General features: G+C 51.3%; 9 protein-coding genes across 9 annotated transcripts; 6 read left to right on the forward strand and 3 right to left on the reverse strand.

Moving 5' to 3' along the window:
• Window positions 1-624: 624 nt before the first annotated feature.
• mpkA (mitogen-activated serine/threonine-protein kinase SLT2) lies at window positions 625-2,157 on the forward strand (the record flags this gene model as incomplete). The annotated part of the gene is made up of 5 exons (XM_025607683.1): window positions 625-737; window positions 815-947; window positions 1,024-1,090; window positions 1,151-1,465; window positions 1,520-2,157. 5 exons carry the CDS (start codon window positions 625-627, stop codon window positions 2,155-2,157), a joined length of 1,266 nt encoding a protein of 421 aa, XP_025472014.1.
• Window positions 2,158-4,419: 2,262 nt separating this feature from the next.
• On the forward strand, window positions 4,420-6,576 carry BO94DRAFT_508375 (putative pyridine nucleotide-disulfide oxidoreductase AMID-like). Its single transcript, XM_025609659.1, has 5 exons — window positions 4,420-5,057; window positions 5,126-5,467; window positions 5,520-5,877; window positions 5,930-6,237; window positions 6,297-6,576. Exons 1-5 carry the CDS (start codon window positions 4,850-4,852, stop codon window positions 6,338-6,340), a joined length of 1,260 nt encoding a protein of 419 aa, XP_025472015.1. The 5' UTR covers window positions 4,420-4,849; the 3' UTR covers window positions 6,341-6,576.
• Window positions 6,577-6,751: 175 nt separating this feature from the next.
• On the reverse strand, window positions 6,752-8,187 carry BO94DRAFT_508377 (TauD/TfdA dioxygenase family protein). The gene is made up of 5 exons (XM_025609660.1): window positions 7,907-8,187; window positions 7,757-7,851; window positions 7,256-7,697; window positions 7,099-7,202; window positions 6,752-7,027 (listed from the first exon to the last, which is right to left on the reverse strand). The coding sequence occupies exons 1-5, from the start codon at window positions 8,127-8,129 to the stop codon at window positions 6,824-6,826; spliced, it is 1,068 nt and encodes a 355-aa protein (XP_025472016.1). The 5' UTR covers window positions 8,130-8,187; the 3' UTR covers window positions 6,752-6,823.
• Window positions 8,188-9,183: 996 nt separating this feature from the next.
• On the forward strand, window positions 9,184-11,150 carry BO94DRAFT_456281 (putative MFS transporter; the record flags this gene model as incomplete). Its single annotated transcript, XM_025607694.1, has 7 exons — window positions 9,184-9,420; window positions 9,480-9,575; window positions 9,629-9,913; window positions 9,970-10,095; window positions 10,158-10,253; window positions 10,315-10,876; window positions 10,912-11,150. The coding sequence occupies 7 exons, from the start codon at window positions 9,184-9,186 to the stop codon at window positions 11,148-11,150; spliced, it is 1,641 nt and encodes a 546-aa protein (XP_025472017.1).
• On the reverse strand, window positions 11,110-13,689 carry BO94DRAFT_223339 (Zn(II)2Cys6 transcription factor). Its single transcript, XM_025606233.1, has 4 exons — window positions 13,284-13,689; window positions 12,676-13,170; window positions 12,153-12,627; window positions 11,110-12,097 (listed from the first exon to the last, which is right to left on the reverse strand). The coding sequence occupies exons 1-4, from the start codon at window positions 13,586-13,588 to the stop codon at window positions 11,321-11,323; spliced, it is 2,052 nt and encodes a 683-aa protein (XP_025472018.1). The 5' UTR covers window positions 13,589-13,689; the 3' UTR covers window positions 11,110-11,320.
• Window positions 13,690-14,575: 886 nt separating this feature from the next.
• BO94DRAFT_508386 (putative voltage-gated K+ channel beta subunit (KCNAB)) lies at window positions 14,576-16,191 on the forward strand. Its single transcript, XM_025609661.1, has 5 exons — window positions 14,576-14,978; window positions 15,037-15,059; window positions 15,116-15,270; window positions 15,322-15,876; window positions 15,923-16,191. The coding sequence occupies exons 1-5, from the start codon at window positions 14,884-14,886 to the stop codon at window positions 16,145-16,147; spliced, it is 1,053 nt and encodes a 350-aa protein (XP_025472019.1). The 5' UTR covers window positions 14,576-14,883; the 3' UTR covers window positions 16,148-16,191.
• Window positions 16,192-16,263: 72 nt separating this feature from the next.
• Window positions 16,264-16,716, forward strand: BO94DRAFT_223389 (uncharacterized protein). The gene has a single exon (XM_025606234.1). It carries the CDS (start codon window positions 16,374-16,376, stop codon window positions 16,620-16,622), a length of 249 nt encoding a protein of 82 aa, XP_025472020.1. The 5' UTR covers window positions 16,264-16,373; the 3' UTR covers window positions 16,623-16,716.
• A 1,695-nt stretch (window positions 16,717-18,411) lies between these two features.
• BO94DRAFT_223397 (glutathione S-transferase family protein) lies at window positions 18,412-19,422 on the forward strand. The gene is made up of 2 exons (XM_025606235.1): window positions 18,412-18,685; window positions 18,744-19,422. Exons 1-2 carry the CDS (start codon window positions 18,632-18,634, stop codon window positions 19,347-19,349), a joined length of 660 nt encoding a protein of 219 aa, XP_025472021.1. The 5' UTR covers window positions 18,412-18,631; the 3' UTR covers window positions 19,350-19,422.
• Window positions 19,423-22,069, reverse strand: BO94DRAFT_223409 (long-chain fatty alcohol dehydrogenase). Its single transcript, XM_025606236.1, has 3 exons — window positions 21,539-22,069; window positions 20,373-21,484; window positions 19,423-20,322 (listed from the first exon to the last, which is right to left on the reverse strand). Exons 1-3 carry the CDS (start codon window positions 21,907-21,909, stop codon window positions 19,553-19,555), a joined length of 2,253 nt encoding a protein of 750 aa, XP_025472022.1. The 5' UTR covers window positions 21,910-22,069; the 3' UTR covers window positions 19,423-19,552.
• Window positions 22,070-23,111: the final 1,042 nt, after the last annotated feature.

The following is a 23,111-nucleotide window of genomic DNA, read 5'->3' on the forward strand; positions in this document are numbered from 1 at the left end:
CCCAATCAGAAACCACCCTGTAATGCCGTCACATCTCATCACCTCAAGGGGAAGAAAGGAAAAAAAAATTAAAAAAGGGAAAACTCTCTGAGGTTCTTTCCCCTTCTTTCTCTCACTTTTTTTATAGTTTTTATTGCCTCATCTACTTCTTTTTCTCCGAGCTTTTCTCCCGTGTCTCTGTTGATCTCGCAGTTCCAGAGTTCTCCTGTTTCAGAGTAATCCAGACCCTCCCGGACATTGGCGGGGCACGACCCAGACAACGGACTGACAGACGCCATTCCTCGTGAATTGACTGGTTCTCTGGCTGCGACCCTAACCGGCCTGTCTGGAGAAAGTGACAAAGAGGAACCAAAAACCCGACAAGCGCAGGAGGGATTCAGTCTCTAGTAGTCTCTCCCCCGACGCCCAAGTCCCAAGGCTCCCGCCAAGTCCCAACCCACCGCCGGCCCAGCCAACGTCGACTATTAACTGCTACCCCACCTGGTGCCATCCATCGGAACAACTCTCTCCCTACCTACCTCATCGGCTTCCCAGACGCCGTACATTTCCCCTTTACCCTTCCCCGCCTTACCTCACCTCGCCTTCCTCTCATTATCCTTTCCAGTCCTTTCGCTCCAGTTCATCATGTCCGACTTGCAAGGTCGCAAGGTCTTTAAGGTCTTCAACCAGGACTTCATCGTCGATGAACGCTACACTGTCACCAAGGAACTGGGTCAGGGCGCATACGGTATCGTCTGGTAGGTTTGGCCTCCGTCGGAGTCACCCATCGCAAGAAAACTCATGAGAGTAACCTCTTTCATTCTAACGACATTAGCGCTGCCACCAATGGTCAAACCGGTGAGGGCGTCGCCATCAAGAAGGTCACCAATGTTTTCAGCAAGAAGATCTTGGCCAAGCGCGCCTTGAGAGAAATTAAGTTGCTTCAGCACTTTAGAGGCCACCGCAATGTGCGTTATCCCTCTTTTTTTTTTCCAACTTCTGCTTTCATGTCTACAGTCTCTGATGTAGTGCTTTCTGGCTTAGATCACCTGTTTGTATGACATGGACATTCCCCGCCCGGATAACTTTAACGAAACGTACCTGTACGAAGGTGAGCCGTTCTTTTGCACCCACCCTTTCCATTCTTGTCGCTAATTATGATCCTCAATAGAATTGATGGAATGCGATTTGGCCGCTATCATCCGCTCCGGACAGCCCTTGACCGATGCCCATTTCCAATCCTTCATTTACCAGATCCTCTGTGGTCTCAAGTACATCCATTCGGCCAACGTCCTGCACCGCGATTTGAAACCCGGTAACCTACTCGTCAACGCTGATTGCGAGCTGAAGATTTGCGATTTCGGTCTGGCTCGTGGTTTTTCGATCGATCCTGAGGAGAATGCGGGATACATGACAGAATATGTTGCGACAAGATGGTACCGCGCGCCAGAAATTATGCTGAGCTTCCAGAGTTACACCAAAGCCAGTATGTACTTCTGTTCTCTTTTTATTACCGTGCTGTATGCTGATTAGCCTTCAGTCGATGTCTGGTCCGTTGGCTGCATCCTGGCCGAGCTCCTGGGTGGCCGTCCTTTCTTCAAGGGTCGCGATTATGTCGACCAGCTCAACCAGATTCTTCACTATCTGGGTACTCCAAATGAGGACACGCTGAGCCGCATCGGCTCGCCTCGTGCCCAGGAATACGTGCGCAACTTGCCATTCATGCCTAAAATCCCTTTCCAGCGTCTCTTCCCCAACGCCAACCCTGATGCTCTCGATCTGCTCGACCGGATGCTCGCTTTCGACCCTACGTCGCGTATCTCGGTTGAGGAGGCCCTGGAGCACCCCTACTTGCAAATCTGGCACGATGCCTCGGATGAGCCAACCTGCCCGACGACCTTCGACTTCCATTTCGAGGTTGTCGAAGATGTGCAGGAGATGCGCCACATGATCTATGACGAAGTCGTGCGGTTCCGGGCCCTGGTCCGGCAACAGTCGCAGGCGCAGGCCGCCGCGCAGCAGCAGCAGATTGCCCAGCAGACCAACGTGCCCATTCCCGATAACCAGCAGAGTGGGTGGAAGCATGAGGAACCCAAGCCTCAGGAAGCGCTCGCCGCAGGCGGCGGCCACCCCAACGATCTCGAATCATCGCTGCAGCGGGGCATGGATGTGCAATAGAGGACTATAGTCCGTGGCTCATCAGCTGCCCGCCAGCCGCCGCATTCCCTTTCTTTACATGAATGTACATGTTATGTCTGGCTGACGATTGTGGGGGTAATGTCCCGAGTACTCGACTGAATATAATCATCATCGTTCTGGAAGTCGCGGGCGTTTCCTGGACTACCTACCGCCTCCATCTGATATCACCCATATCGCTATCTATCTGTTATTCTGTCCTGTGCTATGCCCCTATCCCGATCTGCTGGGATCATGAATTCTTGGAATGCAAACGTACGCTTTTGTTGGCAGATGTGCTCCCATTATATGTCGTGCTGTTGTTGATTCTCATATCAAAGAGAGGACTGGTTCTACTTGCATCCCGGGTATCTTTGGGACGCTACGGGAATTACTGCATTGCAATTGAGCGCTTGTTCGACCTGTTTTGTCTTGGTGAACCTATAGATAGAATAGTTTGGCTCAATGGTTATATATTTTGCTGCGCACCGCTCATCGAAACAGTAATAGCCGCTGTGCCATATCTAAGCAGTCACTCGACTTGCCAAGTACTAGACCAAAATTCACAACTGGGTGCTGGTCAGTCCTTGTATGTCAACACCATAGACCGGCGTAGACTCATCTAGATGATACATATACACGCACAGTAATCCCTATAGGTCTCATTGAAACAGCAGATTCGGGCAACTTGGCCACCTCACAGGTCATTATTGTCCAAATAACAGTCAATCCGAACTAAACCCATTTACCAACCAATCCCAGCAAACAGTACCTGCTGATTCATCCACAAAATTGCCGTAACGTAATCAACGGTCGGACGGGCCACACGGTTGGGCGGGCCATCCTGCTATCCCATATAAAAGATGTCTTTTTGATTCTATTATTTATCAATCAATACTACACTTTAGAAGCTCTAACTCTGTAGATAGATTATATATGTAAGAATAAATGTCCCATACTTTTTTCTGATTTTTAAATTTTTATTTTATATAGTCAGATCAAATTCTCATACAATACACATAAAATACAGGAATCGTAATACAATAAGCTATTAAATCTAGTCATAGGGATTTTTGAAAAGAATATAAATATTCTCCATATTATTTATAATCTATATAGAAGAAATCTAATCGTTCTAGACTATAATGGTTGAGATATATTATGTTTAAAAAAGTATCTTTTGTATGGTATTACCAGATGGCCCGCCCAACCGTGTGGCCCGTCCGACCGTTGGTTACGTTAATATAACTAGATGTTCCAGTTCCGCCAGTCGCATGACAAAGAGGACAAAGAAGATGACTGTCATGTGATTATTATCGGAGCGGGGAAACTGATGTCAGGTTGTCAAGCGAACACCTTTCCCAATATGGAGCACAAGTATCACATGACTAGCTCTCCATATGCTATACAAAGGGGAATAGTTGCCTTGCCCGCCTTGAGTTCTATCTTGAGTAATCGATTCCTATAAGCAGCATAGGGATAGTATTATTCTAAGAAAGAGCGAGCACGGCGCTAGGCGATCAACAGAACAACAGTCCACCAAAAAAATTTTCTGTACTGCATTCTCCGTAATGCCCTCCACTAATAGTAAAAGCCATACAAGCCCGCGAGTAACACTTATTATGCGAAATGTGAGATATAAAGCATGTCCACTGCCCATCGGCACATCATCCTCAGATACAATGGGTTTAGGAAGGACGGTGGGTAAATAGCTTCGCTTCAATCTGTCCTCTTGCATCACCCCTAGAAGCCTACTAATTATAGTCGAACGGCTGCCTATTTTTCTAAATTAGGTGATCGAAATGCGTCGCAATGGGGGTAACCCCTCCATCTGATAACTTTAATACTGACTGATTGGAAGAAAGACCGAAGAGGGGCATAGGTACGCGAGCAGCACTACTCCATAATAGGAAACAGTAGCGGTAGCTGGGTTGCCGAGGCGGATCAGATAATAATTGACCGACCGAGAGATTTGGCAGTGGAGATGGTATTTTTCTTTTTGAGTGGTCAACTTCTTCGTATTCTTGATATTTTTTGTGTAATGGGCTTTCCATTCTTATTCCGTGTGTCTTCTATAATGAAGAGGCTCATAAACAGCAAGGCTCTCGAATGAGTCGCGTGGAAGGACTCCTCCCCGATCTCGCTGCAATCCCATCTGATAAGATGGACCGTAGTGGAGAGCGGATCTCATTGGTTGTCTGGGACCCAGTTCTGGCAATATCCGGAATCACACGATCCGGTGTCCAGCATTCCACATCCACCAAAGCACCACCGTATTGCTGATCCTGATGGAGATATGCCAATAAGCCACTATTCCTTAGTTCTCCGTGGTATCCGGCCGGAAACCTTGGCCCGTGGATTCCAGACGTTTTCTTCCCCAATCAGTGGAGTATTGCGCAGCATATTGGTCGGTTTCCTGTGTTAGCTTTCGGTTCGTCCCACGATAGAGAAATGATGTTATCTGCGATTGCTCAGAGGAAATGGCTCTGCTGGATCCACCGGTAGCGATTGGTGTCGGGACGTGTTTCTCTTTCGGCGAAATTGTTGCGTCCCTGTTCTTAAGAGCAGAGCTTCCTCCTGTTTTCCTCGGGTGCTTTTTGTTTGTTGTCTCCTTATCATTTGGCCCATCTCCTCTCTTCCTTTTTTTGGGTGTTTCTTGTTCTTAACGTTCGGTCTTCTGTACTAAGTGCCCAACATGCCGTCAGTCACAAGCGTCTCTTCCCTCTCGCGACAGTTCCGCGTCTTGGTGGTCGGTGGCTCTTATGGTGGCTTAAGCGCAGCTTTGACCCTGCTGGACTTGTCTCATGGCCGAGTTGCCCGCTTCAATCACACCCCCGATGCTCAACCTCCTCAGAAACAAATTCCCATCCAGATAACCGTAGTAGATGAGCGGGATGGATTCTGTGAGTGTCATTCATCTATCTCACACCTCCGATATCCCAGCAGGTTGCTAATACGTACACCATCCTAGACCACCTAATCGGCTCTCCCCGGGCATTGTCATGCGAGAAGTATGCATCCAAGTCCTGGACAAAGTTCGAAGACATCCCAGCTTTGAACTCTCCGAGTATCCGGTTTCTCAGGGGTAGCGTCAACTCCGTGGACTGCCAAAGCAAAGTAGCGCGTATCCTCGATGCCCACACCAAGGAAACCAGAAAGGAGAAGTACGACTTCCTGATCGCTAGCTCTGGACTGCGTCGTGTCTTCCCGACTGTGCCTCAGTCTCTCCGTCGAGAAGAGTTTTTGGAAGAGGCGAAGAAGCACACAGATGAGGTTCGCAATAGTCAAGATGGGATCGTGGTTATCGGAGGAGGTGAGTCGATTCGTGCATGATGTGCTTGGATATAGCTCATATGATTGTATAGGCGCCGTTGGAATCGAAATGGCGACAGAATTGAGGATGCTTCATCCCGATAAGAAGATCACCTTGATCCACTCACGCGATCGCGTACTCTCGGCAGAACCTCTGCCGGCTGAGTTCCAGGATCGGGTGGGATCTCTTCTTCGTGAGGCCGGTGTCAAGGTGGTCTTTCGACAGCGGGTTGTTGACATCACGGCCATCGAGACTGAGGGCGGACGACGCATTTGGAAGCTTGAGCTGGCCGATCGCAGAAATATCTATGCGGGTCATGTCATGAACGCCGTCTCGAAAAGCGTTTCCACGTCGACTTATCTTCCCAAAGAGGCATTGACTGAAGATGGTTATGTAAAAATCCGAGCATCGTATGTCGTCTTTCCTCCCTTGTGTGTACCCAGTCGAGACTAACTTGCGTAGCACACAATTCCCCCAAAACGTTCCCAACGCGGACCATCACTTTGCCGTCGGTGATATGGCATCCTGGTCGGGGATTAAACGCTGCGGAGCCGCAATGCATATGGGCTATCATGCAGGCAATAATGTCCATCAGCTTATGCTATCGGAGATATCAAAGACTAAGCCGGAGTATATCAGTCTTCAGGAGGTGCCTCCAGTGATGGCACTCGCTATGGGCAAGACGGCAGTTACGTACACCCCGGCCCAAGGGACGAAGGATGGGGAAGATGTCCATGATGTAATGTTTGGTGAGGATATGGGCTATAGCAGTAAGTGATTCGATTAGTTTGTTGATAGGTTTGGTGTGGGAGTTTCTAACAGAGTGCAGTTTGCTGGAACTATATGCGCATGTCAGAGCCTTATGAGGCATGATTTAGCTGCATGTGTGGCCTTTCAGTTCGACTTTGACAGATCAGGTATTTGTCGTTGCTTTTATATTTTAGGAGGTCATTCTCTCTTTTTTGTTTGGGTATTCACTGGGGTGCTTCTCCAGGCTGCAGATTCAGTCATGTACTCCTGTAGTGAATGGGTACTCCTCAGTTGAACTATGGGGTGATAGAATCACCGGCGTTTTGGCTTTGGGATAGTTAGTATTGACTAGAATTGTCTGGCATAAATCTTATAATATGACCTTGAACTTGCTTTAAATCATGAATGAACCTTTCAAGCATGGCTGGTTTCAGACTAACAAATAATGCTCAAGTTACTACCGAAAACAAGACACCATTGTTGGTATCTACCTTCAATATCATACTCCACCACCGAGCCTGACAAAAACACATTCTTTGTGATTCATTACTGCATAGCCGTGGTACCTGCCACTTGAACTGATTATTTACATCCAACTACCATAGCCTAAACCTCCGACAGGGCCTGCTTCCTCGACTTGGACTGAAGATCCAAATAAGGCGCCTCACCCAGACTGCAAACCCGATCACCAGCCCGGGCTTCGACATAGTCATAGGTAGCGCAATGCCAAGTGGATCTGTTATCCCAAACTGCCATATCATTCCTATTCCACTTGAAGCGAACCTGCGCGTCGTGGTTTTGAGTAACCAGCTATCAACCATGAGCATTAGCCTCCATACTCCTGCAGCCACCACCACCACCATGTGAGGCATCCAACTTACATTGAAAAGATACTGCAACAACATATCCGACTCATCCTTGGTCACACCATTGATTCGCTTCGTGAAACCCTTATTCACATAGACCGACTTCCACCCCGTCACAGCTATAACGTTGATTAGCACCGTCACCCCCAACAAAGAAAGAATGATCACATACGGTTAGTCCTGATCACGGGATGAACGGCCTTAAGGTCCTCTCCCTGATTAAGCGGCGACCCTCGAATCCCCTTCCGCAACGGATTCCCCAACCTGCGCGCCTCATCATGAAAGAAGCTTGCATCGTGGGTCGCCGTCAATCCCTCCAGAAAAGCAGCCATTTCCGGCGACAAGCGGTCATAGATCTCGTATCCCGAGGCCCAGAGAGTGTCGCCGCCTGTTTCAGGGAGAGTGTGAATCTTGAGCATTGCGTAGTCGGAAGGTACGCGCTCGAAACTGATGTCGGTGTGCCATCCCACCGAGGCAAATCGGCTTGTGTCGCTGAGTTGGTGCGTGAGACCGCCACCTTTCTTTTGCTTTTCGCTGCTGATGACGCTGATTTGGTCGCCGAGTTCGCTGCCTTCTTCTGTTAGGGGGTGGACGTGGAGGCCGGAGGATTCGGGCTGTGGAGGTAGGTGTCAGTGGGTTTGTTCTGCGAAGGGATGGGAGGCTGGATGCGTACGCAGCCGGCTAGGAGGGTCAGCTTCTCGCCGAATTCTCGCATTTGTTGGGGCGTTATGTTCTGGTCGCGCAGGAAGACGACGCCTCGTTTCGAGACTGGGAATTGTTAGGATTGCCGGATTCGGAGACGTTGGGAGTGTGAAGGACATACTTGTCACTGCGAGATCCTTGATAACCTGGTCGCAGTTCTCCGACTTGAGGATTTCTGCAACCTGAAGACCCAGGTACTCTCTGCCAATGACCGGCGTCAAGTCCTGGTGGGAATACGAGTCTAATGATCCTGAGTACTGCAGGGGTTCTGAAATACGTGGACGAGACTCTTCGTGTCCTCCCCGGATTGTCGAGGAGGCAGCATTCTGAACGGCTGAAGGCATGATGATTGCTAGTCCGTCAGAATTATGGTGTTGAATACAACAGAAGGGCTAATTGCTTGGGATATAGTCGGCCTACGGCACCTGGCGGAATCACCACCGGTTATATAGCGGATAGGTTTAGGGAGTATCTACTTGGATGCCTTGCTACGATCACGACATCGACGAATCATCTCCACTTCGGTAAAGAAGCGTGTCGGAAAGATAAAACATGGAAACAGCGAGAATCAATCGTGCCACACACCGATGCCATCGACTGGTTGTCACTTATCACATGTTCCATGCTGATGACAACGATTCCCCCGCATCCAGCACGGGTGAACTGTGAAGGGTCTCCTCGCTGACCACCAGTCACACCGCGCCGGGCCTGTTATCGGCGGGGCATCGGCGAAATTCTCGGAGGGCTGCTGCCAGCCAGTTGCTCTAGTGCCGGCCGCTAACAAGGCCCTCCCGCCGAATCAACGGTGGCCGCACGCAAGCCGCGCAAGTCTCTGCCCGGCGTGGTTGTGGACAGCCACTGGCTCGAGAATAGCAACAGCGACACGCCAAACCTGGGGAAGCACGTCCATTGACCCCATGAGGAATGGTTTCCCTCATATTGCCGAGCTGCAGGAAGAAGAGGACATCTGGGGAAGCGCAGCTGCGATCTTCAACAGGAGTAAACCAGATGGATATGGTTGATTCGATCAGACCCATCTTTTTCCAGGTGCTTCTCCGGAACCCCTAACGGTCATTGGCCAGGATTTCCCAGGGTGCCGTTGAAATACGACTAGGCGATGATGTGCTCGGTGATCCCTCTGGTGCAATCCAGTTAGTCTTCTTCTGGATTGAAGGTATTCGTCTGCTGTAGTAACATCCAACGCCACGCATTTGGTTGGCTGGGAGAGCAACCATCGCCTTTCGCCATTGCGAATATTGGCACTACACCATAATATCTACCGTCATGTCATCTAAAATATATAAGTATTTAGCCATGGAGGTTAATCCCACGCTTGGGTCTTCCTCCACTTCGGCTTTTTTCTGTATCCTCATCGCCTGAAGACTTGTCGAAGCAGCCATGGCCGACATCGAGCAGGGCTTCAAGGGCTCGTTTAAAGCCCAGGATGTCGAAGATTCGCAGTCATCCAAGGATTCTATCGAGGTTGGACAGGAGCACCTTGCTGGTGTCACCCCTCCTCATGAATCATTCGAAGGGTACCATCGGTTCGACCCGACTGCTACCTGGACGCCAAAGGAGGAGAGAAAGCTTGTCTGGAAAACCGACCTGATGTTGCTGTCTTGGATCTGCTTTATGGTATGGCCGATACTAGATTGCATGAACAACTGTATCCGAACAACTGCTAATAGGAGCAGTTTTTCGGACTCCAACTCGACCGTGGAAATTTATCCAACGCACTCACAGATCACCTACTCGCGGATCTGGGCATGACGACCGATGATTACAACAATGTAAGTATCCCAACTTGGTTTGAAAACGCATCATTAACCGTATGACCATGTAGGGCAGCACCATTCAACTCGTCTGCTTCCTGGCTGCCGAATTTCCAGTCCAACTTCTTATCAAACGCTACGGTTTCAAACGCGTCCTTCCCACCATGATGCTGGGATGGAGCTTGGTATCCTGGACCCAATCCTGGATGACCAGTCGGGCTGGTTTCTACGTGACCAGGGCTCTCATCGGTGCCTTTGAGGGTGGCTTTATTCCCGGTACAATTCTCTTTGCAACCTACTTCTATAAGACCAAAGAACTCTCGGTCCGACTGGCATTCTTCTGGTCAACGCTGAACGTGAGTATCGCATCCATTACTGAACCCTCAATCAACAAAGCTGACCACCTCTTTAGGTCGCACGTATCGTCTCCTCCCTTCTGGCCGCCGGAATCCTCCAGATGCGCGGTGTCCAAGGAAAGTCAGGCTGGTTCTGGCTTTTCCTCATCGATGGACTACTCACGTTCCTCATCGGACTAGTCGTACGCACTCACTCCCCTCTAAACCAGCCAACAAACCCTCTCTAACATCTACCCACACACAGAGTCTATTCTACCTCCCCACCTCTCCAACCAACACCAAAAGCGTCCTGGTCCCTCGACCCTGGTACACCGAGCGCGAAGAAGTCATCATGATCAACGTAAGCCCCCCATCCCCTCCCCCATACCAACCCCCTACCCCTACTCACCACCCAACTCCAGCGCCTCCTCCGCGACGACCCCTCCAAAGGCCTCACACACATCAACGAACGCGCCACACTCCGCGATATCCTCTCCGCCTGGAAAGACCCCTCAATGTGGGGTCTCTACTTCATCGGCCTAGTCGCCTACATCCCCCAAAGCCCCATCCAATCCTACCTCTCCCTGACCCTCACCCGCCTCGGTTTTGACACCTTCGACGCGAACATGCTGTCCATCCCCTCCGCCGCCCTCCAAATTATCCTCATGCTCGCGGTCTCCAAAAGCAGCGACATATTCGGCGAACGCACCTTCCACTGCTTCTTCGGGGAATTCTGGTCCCTCCCGCTGCTGATCGCATTACTGAAATTACCCGATCACGGATACAATTGGCCCCGATTTACCATTTCGACTATGATCTCCGGGTATCCGTATTTTCATCCGATTGTGTCGGCGTGGATCTCGGAGAATACTTTCGATGTGAAGAAGAGGGCTATTACGGCTGCGACGTATAATGTTATTGTGCAGGTTGGGTCGATTATTTCGTCGCGTGAGTGGTTTCTCCACCCCCCCCCCCTGTTGTTGGGTTGGGTTGGGTGTGGTTGCTAACTTGGTGAATAGAGATCTATCGGTCGAGTGACTCGCCGTACTATTATACAGGGAATAAGGTGCTTATTTCCCTGTGTGTGCTGTCGTTGGTGGTGTTTGTTGCTCAGCGCGAGCTGTTGCGGTACTTGAATAGACAGAAGGAGAGGAAGTGGCAGGCTATGTCTCCGGAGGAGCGAGTCTTGTATCAGTCTGACAAGGAGGCGCGCGAAAAGGAGGGGAATAAGCGGCTGGATTTCCGCTTTAAATACTGATGGACGAGTGTGTATATGGCAGATTGGCTGCCAAATGTGGTAACTTGGATCTGGTATTGGATTTCATAGGTACATAATATAATTGCATTTATTTCATGACATGCTGAGGGGATAGCAGAATGGGTATATACGGGTAGGAGCGTGCTCATCAAATGTGTGCGGGTTGGACGTCAGGCCAGAAAGCCTTCACCCGACAAGGCTGGATCTAGGAAGTCATTGCCCGAGAAGTAGTGCTCGGATGGGAATTGACCCTCAGGGATCTGGGAGATAAAATCGTTGATCAACATCTCGACTGACCCGGAAGGTAAAGAAGGTGACAGTGAATGTAGACTCAAAGGTGTGTTTCTCGTATCGTCCAGTGAGAAGGAGTATGGTAGAGAAGTGCTAAGACAGGGGTCATATGCACATTGAGAATAGTCAGGCTGTGGCGGAAATGCGGTCCCTGGAAACAGCATCTCTTCCAGTGACTGCAGATCGTTGTACCCGCTCGCCTCGTGCCCCAGACTGATACTATCTTGAGAATACTCATGCCCCATAGGTTGCATACCAGAGTGCTGGGACGACCAATGGGCGATCGGATCGATGTCGTCAGGCATGGGACTTGCAGCTTCCACTGCAGCAGTGGGCCCTTTATGGGCTAGCTTTTCTCCACCTGGAACAGAATCGGTGGTTCCAGGGAGCATTTTATTGTTGACTGGTATATGCGGGTCTCTTATTGGCAGTGATAGCGCAGGACCACTTCTAGCCTGGGCATCTGCCATTTTCTTATACAGTAGCTCGGCTAGCTCCTTGTTGCCCCCACCTCTGAAGGTGAATAGGATCGAGTGCAGTCGGGCTAGGATGTTGCTGGGGCGGCTTTCATTGTCCCAGGTGGGGGCGCGAGGCAGCATTGCAAGATCTATTACGGCATCGGCGAGTGAGCTGGCAATCTCGTATAGTTTCAACTCCTGCACTCTATAGTTAATGATACGACCTTCTTGTTGTGGCTCCAAAGCAACATACCATACCGAGCCCGTGGGCTTCAATTGCCGCTCTCGGCAGCTGAGAGACTATGTTTAAAAGCTCTTTTGCGACTAATATCGGAAAGGACGGAGATGTCGGCCAGTGAGATGACGAGCCAGGCCTTTTCTTGGACGAGACTTTCCACAGAATCATGCGCATCCAATGCCTGGTGACGCAGAGGTCTGCCTTTTGAACGTCTGAGATGTGGTCCAGCAGGGCCGACCCGTCTTGCAGATTATCCTGCAGCATCCCCAGAAACCGTTTGTCAAGGCTATGGATTTCATTTGAGATTGATTCCATTCCACCATGATCATCCTCAATGATATCGAACATCTTCGATTGTTCAAACAGGCGAAATAGATTGAGCAGCTTCAGAAATGCGGGGAGAACCTGGGGCTCATCATTTGCATCAAGCTCTGGCGTTGAAATATCGGTCCTCAAGACTACAGGGAGTTTGTGGAGGATGCAGACGCCACTAGATATGGATTAGAACTGATGGCGCAGAGAAGATCGGATTATTTACCGTTCTGTGACAAACAGAAGCCATAGCACTCGACGCCGCATTTGTTGCTCGTCTGGAGAAAGGCCACCGTATGAAACTTCGCGATGCAGGCACATCATCTGAGCCAGTGTGATGGCTTCCCTCAAGTACAAGAGCGATTCGCTTGCGCCCGACTGCTGGTTTTCGTAATAAACATGCAGAAAGAAAGCTGTCCGCACATTATTCAGATTGAGTCGCGATCGATAATCGCAGGATCTTCGGGCTTTCATGCACTCTGCCGCAAAAGTGTCGGCAGTTATCGACTTGTCGGGGAGGGAATTCTGCCCTAGCCTTAACTGAGCAATTGTTGCAGCTGCCACGGCGGTTGTCAGTGCGTAGGTTTCGTGATCCTTCTCCTCAGTATCTTGTTGTAAAATGGACATGACACTTTCGACATCCACAATGGGCCAGACGGGATACATGCGCACGTGGTAGATGTAAAGCGGGGAGGCGAGGATGTTGGTGGGTATCCGAGATCTGAACGCTTGGAGAGTCAGTGGTCGCGATTGACATATTCGGGCCCGCTCGCGTATGCAGCAGAAATAGTGTGTGCTCATTCCAAGCGGGGATAAAGTAGGATTGTAACGCACCTTTCTGATGTCGCGCCGCATTTCTGAGGCACTGGTGTTGGGATGTGGTCATTTTCCAGCACCTCCCCGCTCAGCGGAGCCGAGGGTAACGAAGTATGTACTTCCACTCCCCGTTGCGCTTGGTCTATGAGGTATTTAGTTGTCGCACGCAGCTTCTGGGGGCCACGAGGCTGCTGGACTCGAATGTAGGTGCATTTGATGCGTGCATTGAAGCAGGACCGGCATGGTTGGCCACCACCACATCGGATCTTTCGAATCTTACATCCGTCGCATGCCTTCTTGGTTATGCTTGTTCTGGAGGACATCTTTGCGTAGTGTAATCACAGGTGCAGAACAAGGTATTCTGGCCGAAGGCATGACAGGATGAAGCAGGAGCAGGTCGAGAAAGATTCGACGGCGACAGGTGTCAGTTGAGCCGAAAATCAGCCAGTAGCGTGACGCTGCATATTCCAGACAATTCGGGTCGTCAAGGGGACTCCAATCACCCCGAGGTCATTGCGGGGCAGCCATGCGTTGTTTGAGTGGTGCAGCTCGAAGCGAGGCACTGGTGCAGGCGTGGCGTATCCGAGTTTTCAATGGAACAGTTCTGGGTGACTCCGATGTGATGTTCATTAGATTGCTTGTCTTACGATCTTTTTGCAGCGAAAGCTGTTGCGATGAAGCCAAACGGGCGATAGCGGTGATTGCGTCTTCCACTCCACGCGGCACGCCATTGTCCAGACCCACTCGGGGCCTGACATCCCAGCACGCAGTCATCCCAGCACAGTGTGAGCAACGCATCGTGTCCTTTCCAAACAATGGAGGTGCATAGTATGGATCTGTGAAATGGAAGAGAATAGAATTAGCAATACTGAGTAGCAGTCACAGGAGAGGAAGGAAGTTCGCTGTGAAACTGTGGCATTGACCTCATACCTCACCAGATGCTGTGGCATTCAATTTGACAGCTGCAAAGCAATTGTTGGTATATGTACAGATTTTAGGTCTAGATCAACTCAGGGAGATAAGAAAGAGCAAAGAACGAGGCACGTAGAGAAATCCCAGCAAAGATGAAGGTAAAAGTTGGTCGCCGTTGGGACTTTAAACGGCAACTGCTTGTCACCTGACAAGCATGGTATCTTGCTACAGACTCGTCTTTCACTCTCATGCTAATCTACGCCCGAGAATTTCACCGAGACAATTCTCTACTACATTATTGCTACTCCGTACACTCAGTTGCGATACACAGTAAGAAGATAGACCCTGGGTAGCTCTGGCCAGGCCACTAGTGCCGATGCTAACGGTCCCCAGGCTAAAAGACCCTCCGAGTATTCCTCCGACGCCTCTGCTGGCCTCCGCATTAGCCCCTCCATGCGCTGCTATCCCTATGATTGGCTTTGACCCAGCACGAGGCCCCGGGGTTCTTGTCGAGAGTAGTGCCACTGGCCAATCGTCTTGGACTTGCGATTTCACCTCCGCGGGCGCGACGCAATGGCTGTCGCAACCTAGCAGATAAATTGGTCCGTTGCCCCTCGTGGGATTGATTGCCTTTCAATACTCTTCTCATTGCTCTATCTGCTGTTTGTGACATCTCACTCTCAGAAATTAATAATACTCATAAACTATGGCGTGGCCTAACAAGAACAACGACATGCTCTACCGGCGGGTAGGCAACTCAGGCCTACACGTCTCTGCACTTGGATTGGGAGGGTGGTTGACGTGAGTGCTGATCTTCTGAGAGAAATGTCGAAGCATACCTAATCTTTTTGTTCCATAGATTCGGTGGACATGTCGACAACGGTACAATTCCTAAACCAATCCGCGAGTGTCCGACAGCTAACTGTTCAATCTCGCAGAAATTACCTTCAACTGCATGAAGCAAGCTTACGACTTGGGAATCAACTTCTTTGACACAGCTGAGAGCTATGCAGGCGGACAATCAGAGATCGTCATGGGTCAAGCCATTAAGAAGTTTGGCTGGAAGCGCAGCGATCTTGTCATCACCACCAAAGTATGTCACTTCCCTTCCATGACCGAAGAAGTGCAGGATTGACGAAAGCAGCTCAACTGGGGTCTCGCGAATGGCGAAATCCTCATTAACAACCACGGTCTTTCCCGCAAACACATCATCGAAGGCACACGAGCATCCCTCGAACGTCTACAACTCGAATACGTTGACATCATCTACGCCCACCGTCCCGATCGCCTCACACCCATGGAAGAGACCGTGCGGGCCTTCAACCATGTCATTGAGAAAGGCTGGGCCTTTTACTGGGGTACATCGGAGTGGTCTGCGGACGAGATCAGCGAAGCGTGCGGCATTGCCAGGGCTCTGGGACTGATCGCGCCCATTGTCGAACAGCCCCTGTACAACATGTTGGATCGGCAGAAGGTGGAAGGCCAGTACCAGCGACTGTACTCCCGGTACGGCATCGGTTTGACCACTTTCTCGCCGTTGAAGATGGGTCTCCTCAGTGGCAAGTACAATGATGCGACGACGCAGCCTCCCCCGGGCTCCCGGTTCGCTGAGAGCAACGACAAGTTTGCAAGCAGTGTGCGCCAGGACTGGGAGAATGAGCAATGGGCGGGTAATATCAAGAAGATTGTCGGACTGAAGGTAAGCTGCCAGTGGATATGAAAGGGGATTTGGCTAACAGATTCAGGCACTGGCGGACAAAATGGAAGTTAAGCTATCGCAGCTGGCTTTGGCATGGTGCTTGAAGAACGAGAACGTCTCATCTGTTATCACGGGTGCCTCGAGACCGGAACAGGTTGTCGACAACGTGGAGAGTTTGAAGCTGTTGCCACGTCTGACACCGGAGATTATGGCGGAGATTGATGAATATTTGCAGAACAAGCCTGCTCAGGATCCTGCTCGACAGGATTAGACAGAACCTAGACAAAAGATGAACCTAATGAATGCATATGCCACATACAGTAGACCTCCAAGCTTACTGCATTTAGAACCACGGAACCACGGTTCCTCAACAACCACCCCTGCGGGAAATACAAAGACACAAGCACGTGTCTGTCCAGCTCCACGGTTTACACATTACATCACCCCCCGCATCCATCCCTCTCCCTCACTTCCAACCTCATTCCCAGCAACATCTTATGCTCATCTCTAACCCCCAATCCAAGGGAATCATGACCTCTACTATCACTACCTATCACCTACCGACCATCCAACACCACCACACCTCAATCCCATTTCCGCATCCTCCCAAAACAAACCTCCACCTCACATCCCCAAACCAACAACCAACACCTTCAATCCAAACAACCCCCCAAGCTCAACCCCAAACACCACCACCCCCTCCCCATCAATCTCCAATCCCAACCCCAACAAACCCACCCTCCTAACCCTCCCCCCAGAACTCCACCTCCACATAACCACCTTCCTCCCCCGCCTCCCAACCACCCTCATCTCCCTCCGCCAAACAAACACCTACTTCCGGGCCCTCCTCCCCGCACCAACCCACACCGATCTCCTCTCCGCCGAGACCTCCCCATGGGCAATAACCCACGATTTATATGCCTGTCGATATTGTTTACGGCTTCGGCCGGGACGGTTCTTTGCGGATCGGATGTTGAAGAAGGGACGGGGACGGTATGCGAGGTGCAAGGAGAGGGGGAAGAGGTTTTGTTTGGAGTGTGGGGTGATGCCTAGGGGGGAAGATAGGGGAGATGGGGGAGGAGGAGAGGCGAGGTATGCGGTCGGGACGTTGGTGAGGGTGGATGGGGAGTTGAGGGTTTTTTGTGGTGGGTGTGGGGGGTGATGGGGTTGGTGGGGGTGGATGTGGATGTGGAGATGGAGATGGAGAAGAGGGATGAGGAGGGAAAAGAAAGAGGGAGAGAGAGAGGGAGGAGGAAGGTGATGGTTTGTGAGGGGTGTTTGGGGAGGGGTTAGTATTTGGGTTTGGGGAGGGGGTTTGTTTGTTATGATTGATACCCTGTTGGTTTTGTGTATCTTATGGTGATTATAATACCGAAGGAACAAGGACAAAGGCATAGTATGTATGTCTCAATAGTCCAATGGACATCAACTGTCAGGACATTTGATCCTTTCTCTTTTTTGATACCAACCAACAAAGACTCAGACATACTGATCATCAATATCTCCAAACAGTACTCATCCAATTCATACCCTCTCGCTCAAACTACACCAAATCACAGTAAAATGCCTTATACTTGTCCTACATTTCATGCTGATAAGCTCCACCAAGCTGCTCTCATCCAAGCCAGTCCAAGAATCATGAATGCTCCTCATGATGATTGATATCTTCAGCCTCATCTCACGCAAATAGTTCTAGGTGATTCTGTATGCGTCAAATGGAGGAACAGCGTGGCAATTTGGCTGATGAATGGCAATGTCTTCGCTACTGTCATATATCACATATATCTCGTAGATTAGTACCTCAGTGGCAGGTGCCTCCCTACCTGGGTGCTTGTTGAAATAATTAATTCTGGCATTCAGTGAGAAGGCACTCAAGCCCGATTAGAGATTCAAATGGGGATTAAGGTATCAGACACGAACTCTTGCCAGGAGCCAGCAAGGAAAATTACATTGCTTCAAGTGTAGTAGTATGTGGATAAGTAAGTAGTCGAGTCCACAAACGAAAATGTCACGTTCCTCCCGTGCAACTCGGATCCTAACCTCAACAAAACACAGCAGCTAAAGAGACAACAACAATCCCCATCAATATCTAGTAAATAAGTATACATGAGATTTCTGCAGCTTATCTTAACGCATCGGCAATTCTCCCCCGCGCCAGGGAAGGATCGAGGATCCAACAACCTTAAGCGACGACATGCCAATCAGACCCGATGGACGGGCGCCTAGCTTGGATGACGCCATCCAACCTTGTAATCAACCATCATATACTTCTCTCTGGTACTCAGGAACCAGATCGGTATATCTTCAACTTATATCCATCTTCTTCTCTGTTTTTTTTTCGTACCCTACGTACCCTCAAAGCAATTTTGGAGCCCGGAGAACACCGGGAATGATTATCTGACGTCTCATGCAGAGAACGCTCGTATTCTACGAATCAGTGTCCCACGACGCTCCGGTCAGACTGATGAAGGCAGTAATGATGGTGTAGATCTCAACTCAGCATACCAGTAACTCCGTCTCAACCGATCGACTTGCCTTCCATTGCTTTCCATCAGGGGGGTTCAGAGTCCACCGCCATTCGGCTGATTTGTCATCGGGGTCCAATGTTTAGGAATCAAGCCCCTCTGCCCTCCAGGCATCTATAACTGCGTGTCCTTAGCAGCCTTATTTAAACTCCTCCAATTCTTTCAATCAATCCATCCTCAACCATCAAACCACAATTCCTTTCCCAAACAATCCCATCCACACATCCACAATGGCCTCTTTCGGAACCATCTACAGCTACCCCGACAACCCCCGGGTCATGAAGGTAACCACACCCCTCCACCACCGGTTCTCTACGAACATCCCACTAATCCAAACCACAGACCCAGGCGGCTGCCAACTTCAACGGCCTGACCCTCACCCACGCCGACTTCACCATGCGCGTCACCAACCGTGAACCCTCCTTCCTCGCCAAGTTCCCCATGGGCAAGGTCCCTGCTTTCGAAGCCGCAGACGGTACCCTGCTCGTCGAGTCGGATGCTATCACTCAATACGTTGCCGACAGTGGACCCGCCGCGGGACAGTTGCTGGGTGCCACCCCGGCCGAGCGGGCTCTGATCCGCCAGTGGATCTGTTTCGCCGACGGCGAGCTGAACGCCAGCATCGCCCAACTGGTTTACTGGAGACTCGGTTTCCGGGAGTTCAATGCCAACACCGAGAAGGAGGGATTGGAGAGGCTGAACCGCAGCCTGGAGTACCTCGAGAACCGCCTCGCTGGTCGCTCCTGGATTGCCACGGACAAGGTCAGCTTGGCGGATATCTCGGTTGCAGCTGCCTTGTACTGGGGCTTCAGCATGGTGATTGATGCGGAGATGCGCAAGAATTACCCGGGCGTGGTGGCTTGGTATGAGCGCACCCTCGACAGCGAGCATGTCAAGGAGGCCTTTGGTCCTAAGAACTTTGTCGAGAAAAGAAAGGAGGCCAACTAGGCCGATGGATCAGACACATTAATGATTTATGACAATAGTGAAAAAATAATACAATTGACGTTGTTCCAACGGAAGAATAGAGTATCGCTCGCGGCTAGTGATATGAACCATCATGGATCCAGCCACAACCAGCGGTTCCAAGTATTAATGTACCAAGTATGAATGCACAAACGATAGGAGCCAAGCAACTTCCTCATCACTCATTACAAACGGGCCAGGACGGCTTTGTCGCTGTCCTTCCGCAGTGATCGGGCAAGATTCCGACTGGCCCAGTCGGCAATGGCCATGTTGGTGATCATCGGGTTGACGCCGCTGGCGCTGGGAAACACCGACGCATCCACCACATACAAGCCTCGCGTTCCCCAGACCTGACAATCGGAATCCACCACGCTCGTCCGGGGAGACTTGCCCATGCGACACGTGCCCATCTGGTGCGCACTGGCAAACATGGTCCGCTCGGGATCGAGAGGTCTCTTGCGCCGCAATTCCGCGATCCACGCTTGGAGGGCTGCATTATTTGCACCTTCGGGATCCTCTGCATCGGACATCTCGGGGCGGATGAAAGGGGGCATTTCGCGCCACGTTGTGTGAAACTCCTTCGCACCAGTTACAAAGGCCATCTTCGCGCTGGCGACCAAGGCATCGGCAATGTGTTTACGGTCAAAGGCGGAAACCGTATAGTCGATCCGGCATCGTCCATCGACAGGATCGGGGTAAACTCGCCCAGAGCCTCGATCCCTGGCGAGCATGATCAACCCGGCCGTTCGGGGCAGCTTGTGAGCCCACATCTTGTAATCAAGACCATTGCGCCAGGGGAAGATGGGAAGAAAGGCGGCGGGCAACATCGATAAGGCTTCGATTTTGACACCATGTCCATGGCCATCGAGGTTTTCGAACTCGTTGACAACGGTGGTCAACGCAGTGCCTTCCCAGGGGCGAATCTCCTCTTCCAACACCACACCCGCTATAGCGACTATGTCTCGTCAGTAACTGCGTACTGTCATTCTCACGGATGCAACTTACCAGGATGTAGGTGGAGATTTCGGCCAATATGAGGATTTTTCAGTCCGCTGCGTAGGAGCAGCAGAGGGCTTTGCAGCGTGCCGCAAGAAACGACAACTCGTTTCGCCTTAATGATGACCTTTCGCCTGATTGCAGTCACGCCTGTTCGCCCTAGGTAGGCGTCCCTCGATTTCCATATACCCTCGACACCTGATGCAACCTGACCATCTTTAGTGTCGGTAAACAGAATTTTGTCTGCACGAAAGCCTTCGACAAAAGTTGCACCGGCGGTGGCAGCATCAGCCAAGAACGTCTCTGTTGGGCCCTTTTTCCCGGTCGAGTGGCAGCCGAGCGTACAATAGCCACAGTAATGCTCACCATGCCCCGTGTTCTGCGGCACGGTCTTTGTGGAGTAGCCTAGCCTCCGAGCGCCTTCGAGTAAGAAGCGGTTGGCCTTGTTGTGCTTGATATGTTCGGTATCGACCCCCATCCGTTCCGAGACGCGATCCATGCATTTCTGGAACTCCCCCGAGGTGAAGAACGGCAGGCCAATCTTGGCCCATTCCTCGCGCACAAAGCCCTGCGTTTGCAGAGAAGCGGACCAGTTGACAGTGCCACCGCCACCCCAGGTTGAGCCGGCAAGGACAGCCAGTGAGCCATCGTCGGTCGCAACAGCGCCCCCTCCCTCGAACATGCTAACAAAACCCTCGTTGAAGTTCATGGGGAAATGATCTGACGTGTAATGATATGCCTTCTCCACCACCAGGACTTTGTGGCCTGCTTCGGCGAGATTCTTCGCAGCCACACTGCCGCCACAGCCACTACCGACAATGATTACATCGGTCTCGATGATCTCCGGTTCATCTGAGGAAGGGAATTGTAGAAAACTGTACTTGAAACCATTGGCGGGTTTCCCGTGGACCGGCACTCTCGGGAAACCAATGACCGGGCACAGAGTCGGGCTGAAGGTCACCCACGTCCTCTTGAAGACCCCCGTGAGAGCCCGGTAAACGGCTCGCAGCGGACTTAGCCGGGATGTCTCCCATCCACAGAAGATCTCTTCACGGATATAGATAGGCTGATCCTGAATGGGGGTCACGGACCCTGTTAAGACGAGTGAACCAGCTCGTGTACTAGACATGTCCTGTTAGCTTCCACACTGATCACCCGAGACCGGGATTGCGTACTTGAGAGCATTCAGGATGAAACCCAAGCCATTTCTCCCTTCTTCATGCACGTATTGCGAGAACAGGCGCTCCAGCCCCTCGCGGAACCGAGGATTCGACGATGCGTCTTCCTCTAGGTACTGGATGGCAATGGTAGCCGCGTCAGGGGAGGCAATGCTTCTGGTCAATGTTGAGAGAGTTCTGTTCAGGTCCGAATGCGGTATCACCTTGGTCGAGGCCGACTTGTACGCCGTAGGGCTACGAATCGAAGGAATGACTGCGTCAGCCAAGGCCAGTAGAGTCGTCCATTGTTGGTCTGTGAACACCGGCGTGGATGAGACGGGAGGGAGGGTCACATCCCGAGGGACGTAATGAACGGTCAATTCGGCCATTGGGCACAGCTATCCCCCTGCTCAATTAATGATAGATACAGTCAGGTCAAACGAGTGAGGTCAGGGGACCGAGGACAATGGCCACAGATAAATGGTAGCAAGGTAGCCCACGGTTGTCGAGGAGGAGAAAATGAGCTCTCCAGCTGCCACTCAAATACTAGCGGACAAAGGAGCGCCTTCCTGAAAATCCGAGCAGGGGTCCCAGAGGAGTAATGCTTGCGAACTGCAGGGAGGGGAGCCTAAAAACCACGGGGAAAGCACAATGGATCCCTCCCTAATTCCCAAATACGATCCGACTCGCTCATCGGCCTCCACCAGGCATGGCAAACACGGCTCGACCCCATATTTGTGCGGCTCGTCGATCAGCCCAAACCACCGAGGCAGCCCTGAAAAGGGGCCTGAGATGGCCTGAGATGGCCAGCAAAGTTGCAGACTGGATACCAGTGGGGCAGGGCCCGAAAGTCTATAGCAAAGCCCAGAGCATCGAGAAGCTGGCGTGGTGCTGGTTGGCTGCCATGGCCAGCTGGCGGATCCGCCGAGGCCAAAGAGTGTCTGTTGATGCGGGGAATCGGCGCAACCGAGATTCGTCGGCAGTATTTCACTGCGTTGGATGCGCTTGCCATGTGAGACGGGCTGCCATCCGTTTGGCTGTCAATCTCTCGGAGAATGAATCTGGTGGACTGTATTCGGCGTCATGATGTCGTGTGAGATGATGTACGGTCTCAGGCTGCCCAGGCCATAACCGCGGTACTTCAACGGGTGGCTTGGGATGGAGACGAGTGTTGTTCGACCATGATTGCTCCCTCTTCAGCTGCTCAGAACTCCGATGATCCAAGCTCCTGATGACCCTGGTTAAGGCCGACCGACTGCGAGAACAAAGCGAAAGCCAAACGACGGACGGTTCCTTCTTCGAGGCCAGCCCGGAATGCCTGCGCCGAAGCTCCGGGCGCGTAACTTCAGCTCAATCTGTTGCCATCAACCAATGCTGTTGCTGTTGGGTCGGGTGTGATTCACCAGTGGTCACCTCCATCTGCATGCCTCTGTCAGGGTCGATCCTGTCGCCCTTTTCTTGTCGTGTTCTTCCCTGGACTTGTTGATTCCATCTTCCCCAGAGACGATCCGAACGGGCGCAATCGGCCTGGCACTCCACCACCACAACCGATCGCTTTGGATTGGATTCATCTATCTGCATGTGCCTAGCC

Source organism: Aspergillus sclerotioniger (genome assembly GCF_003184525.1).
Source record: "Aspergillus sclerotioniger CBS 115572 chromosome Unknown BO94scaffold_3, whole genome shotgun sequence".
Classification (NCBI taxonomy): domain Eukaryota; kingdom Fungi; phylum Ascomycota; class Eurotiomycetes; order Eurotiales; family Aspergillaceae; genus Aspergillus; species Aspergillus sclerotioniger.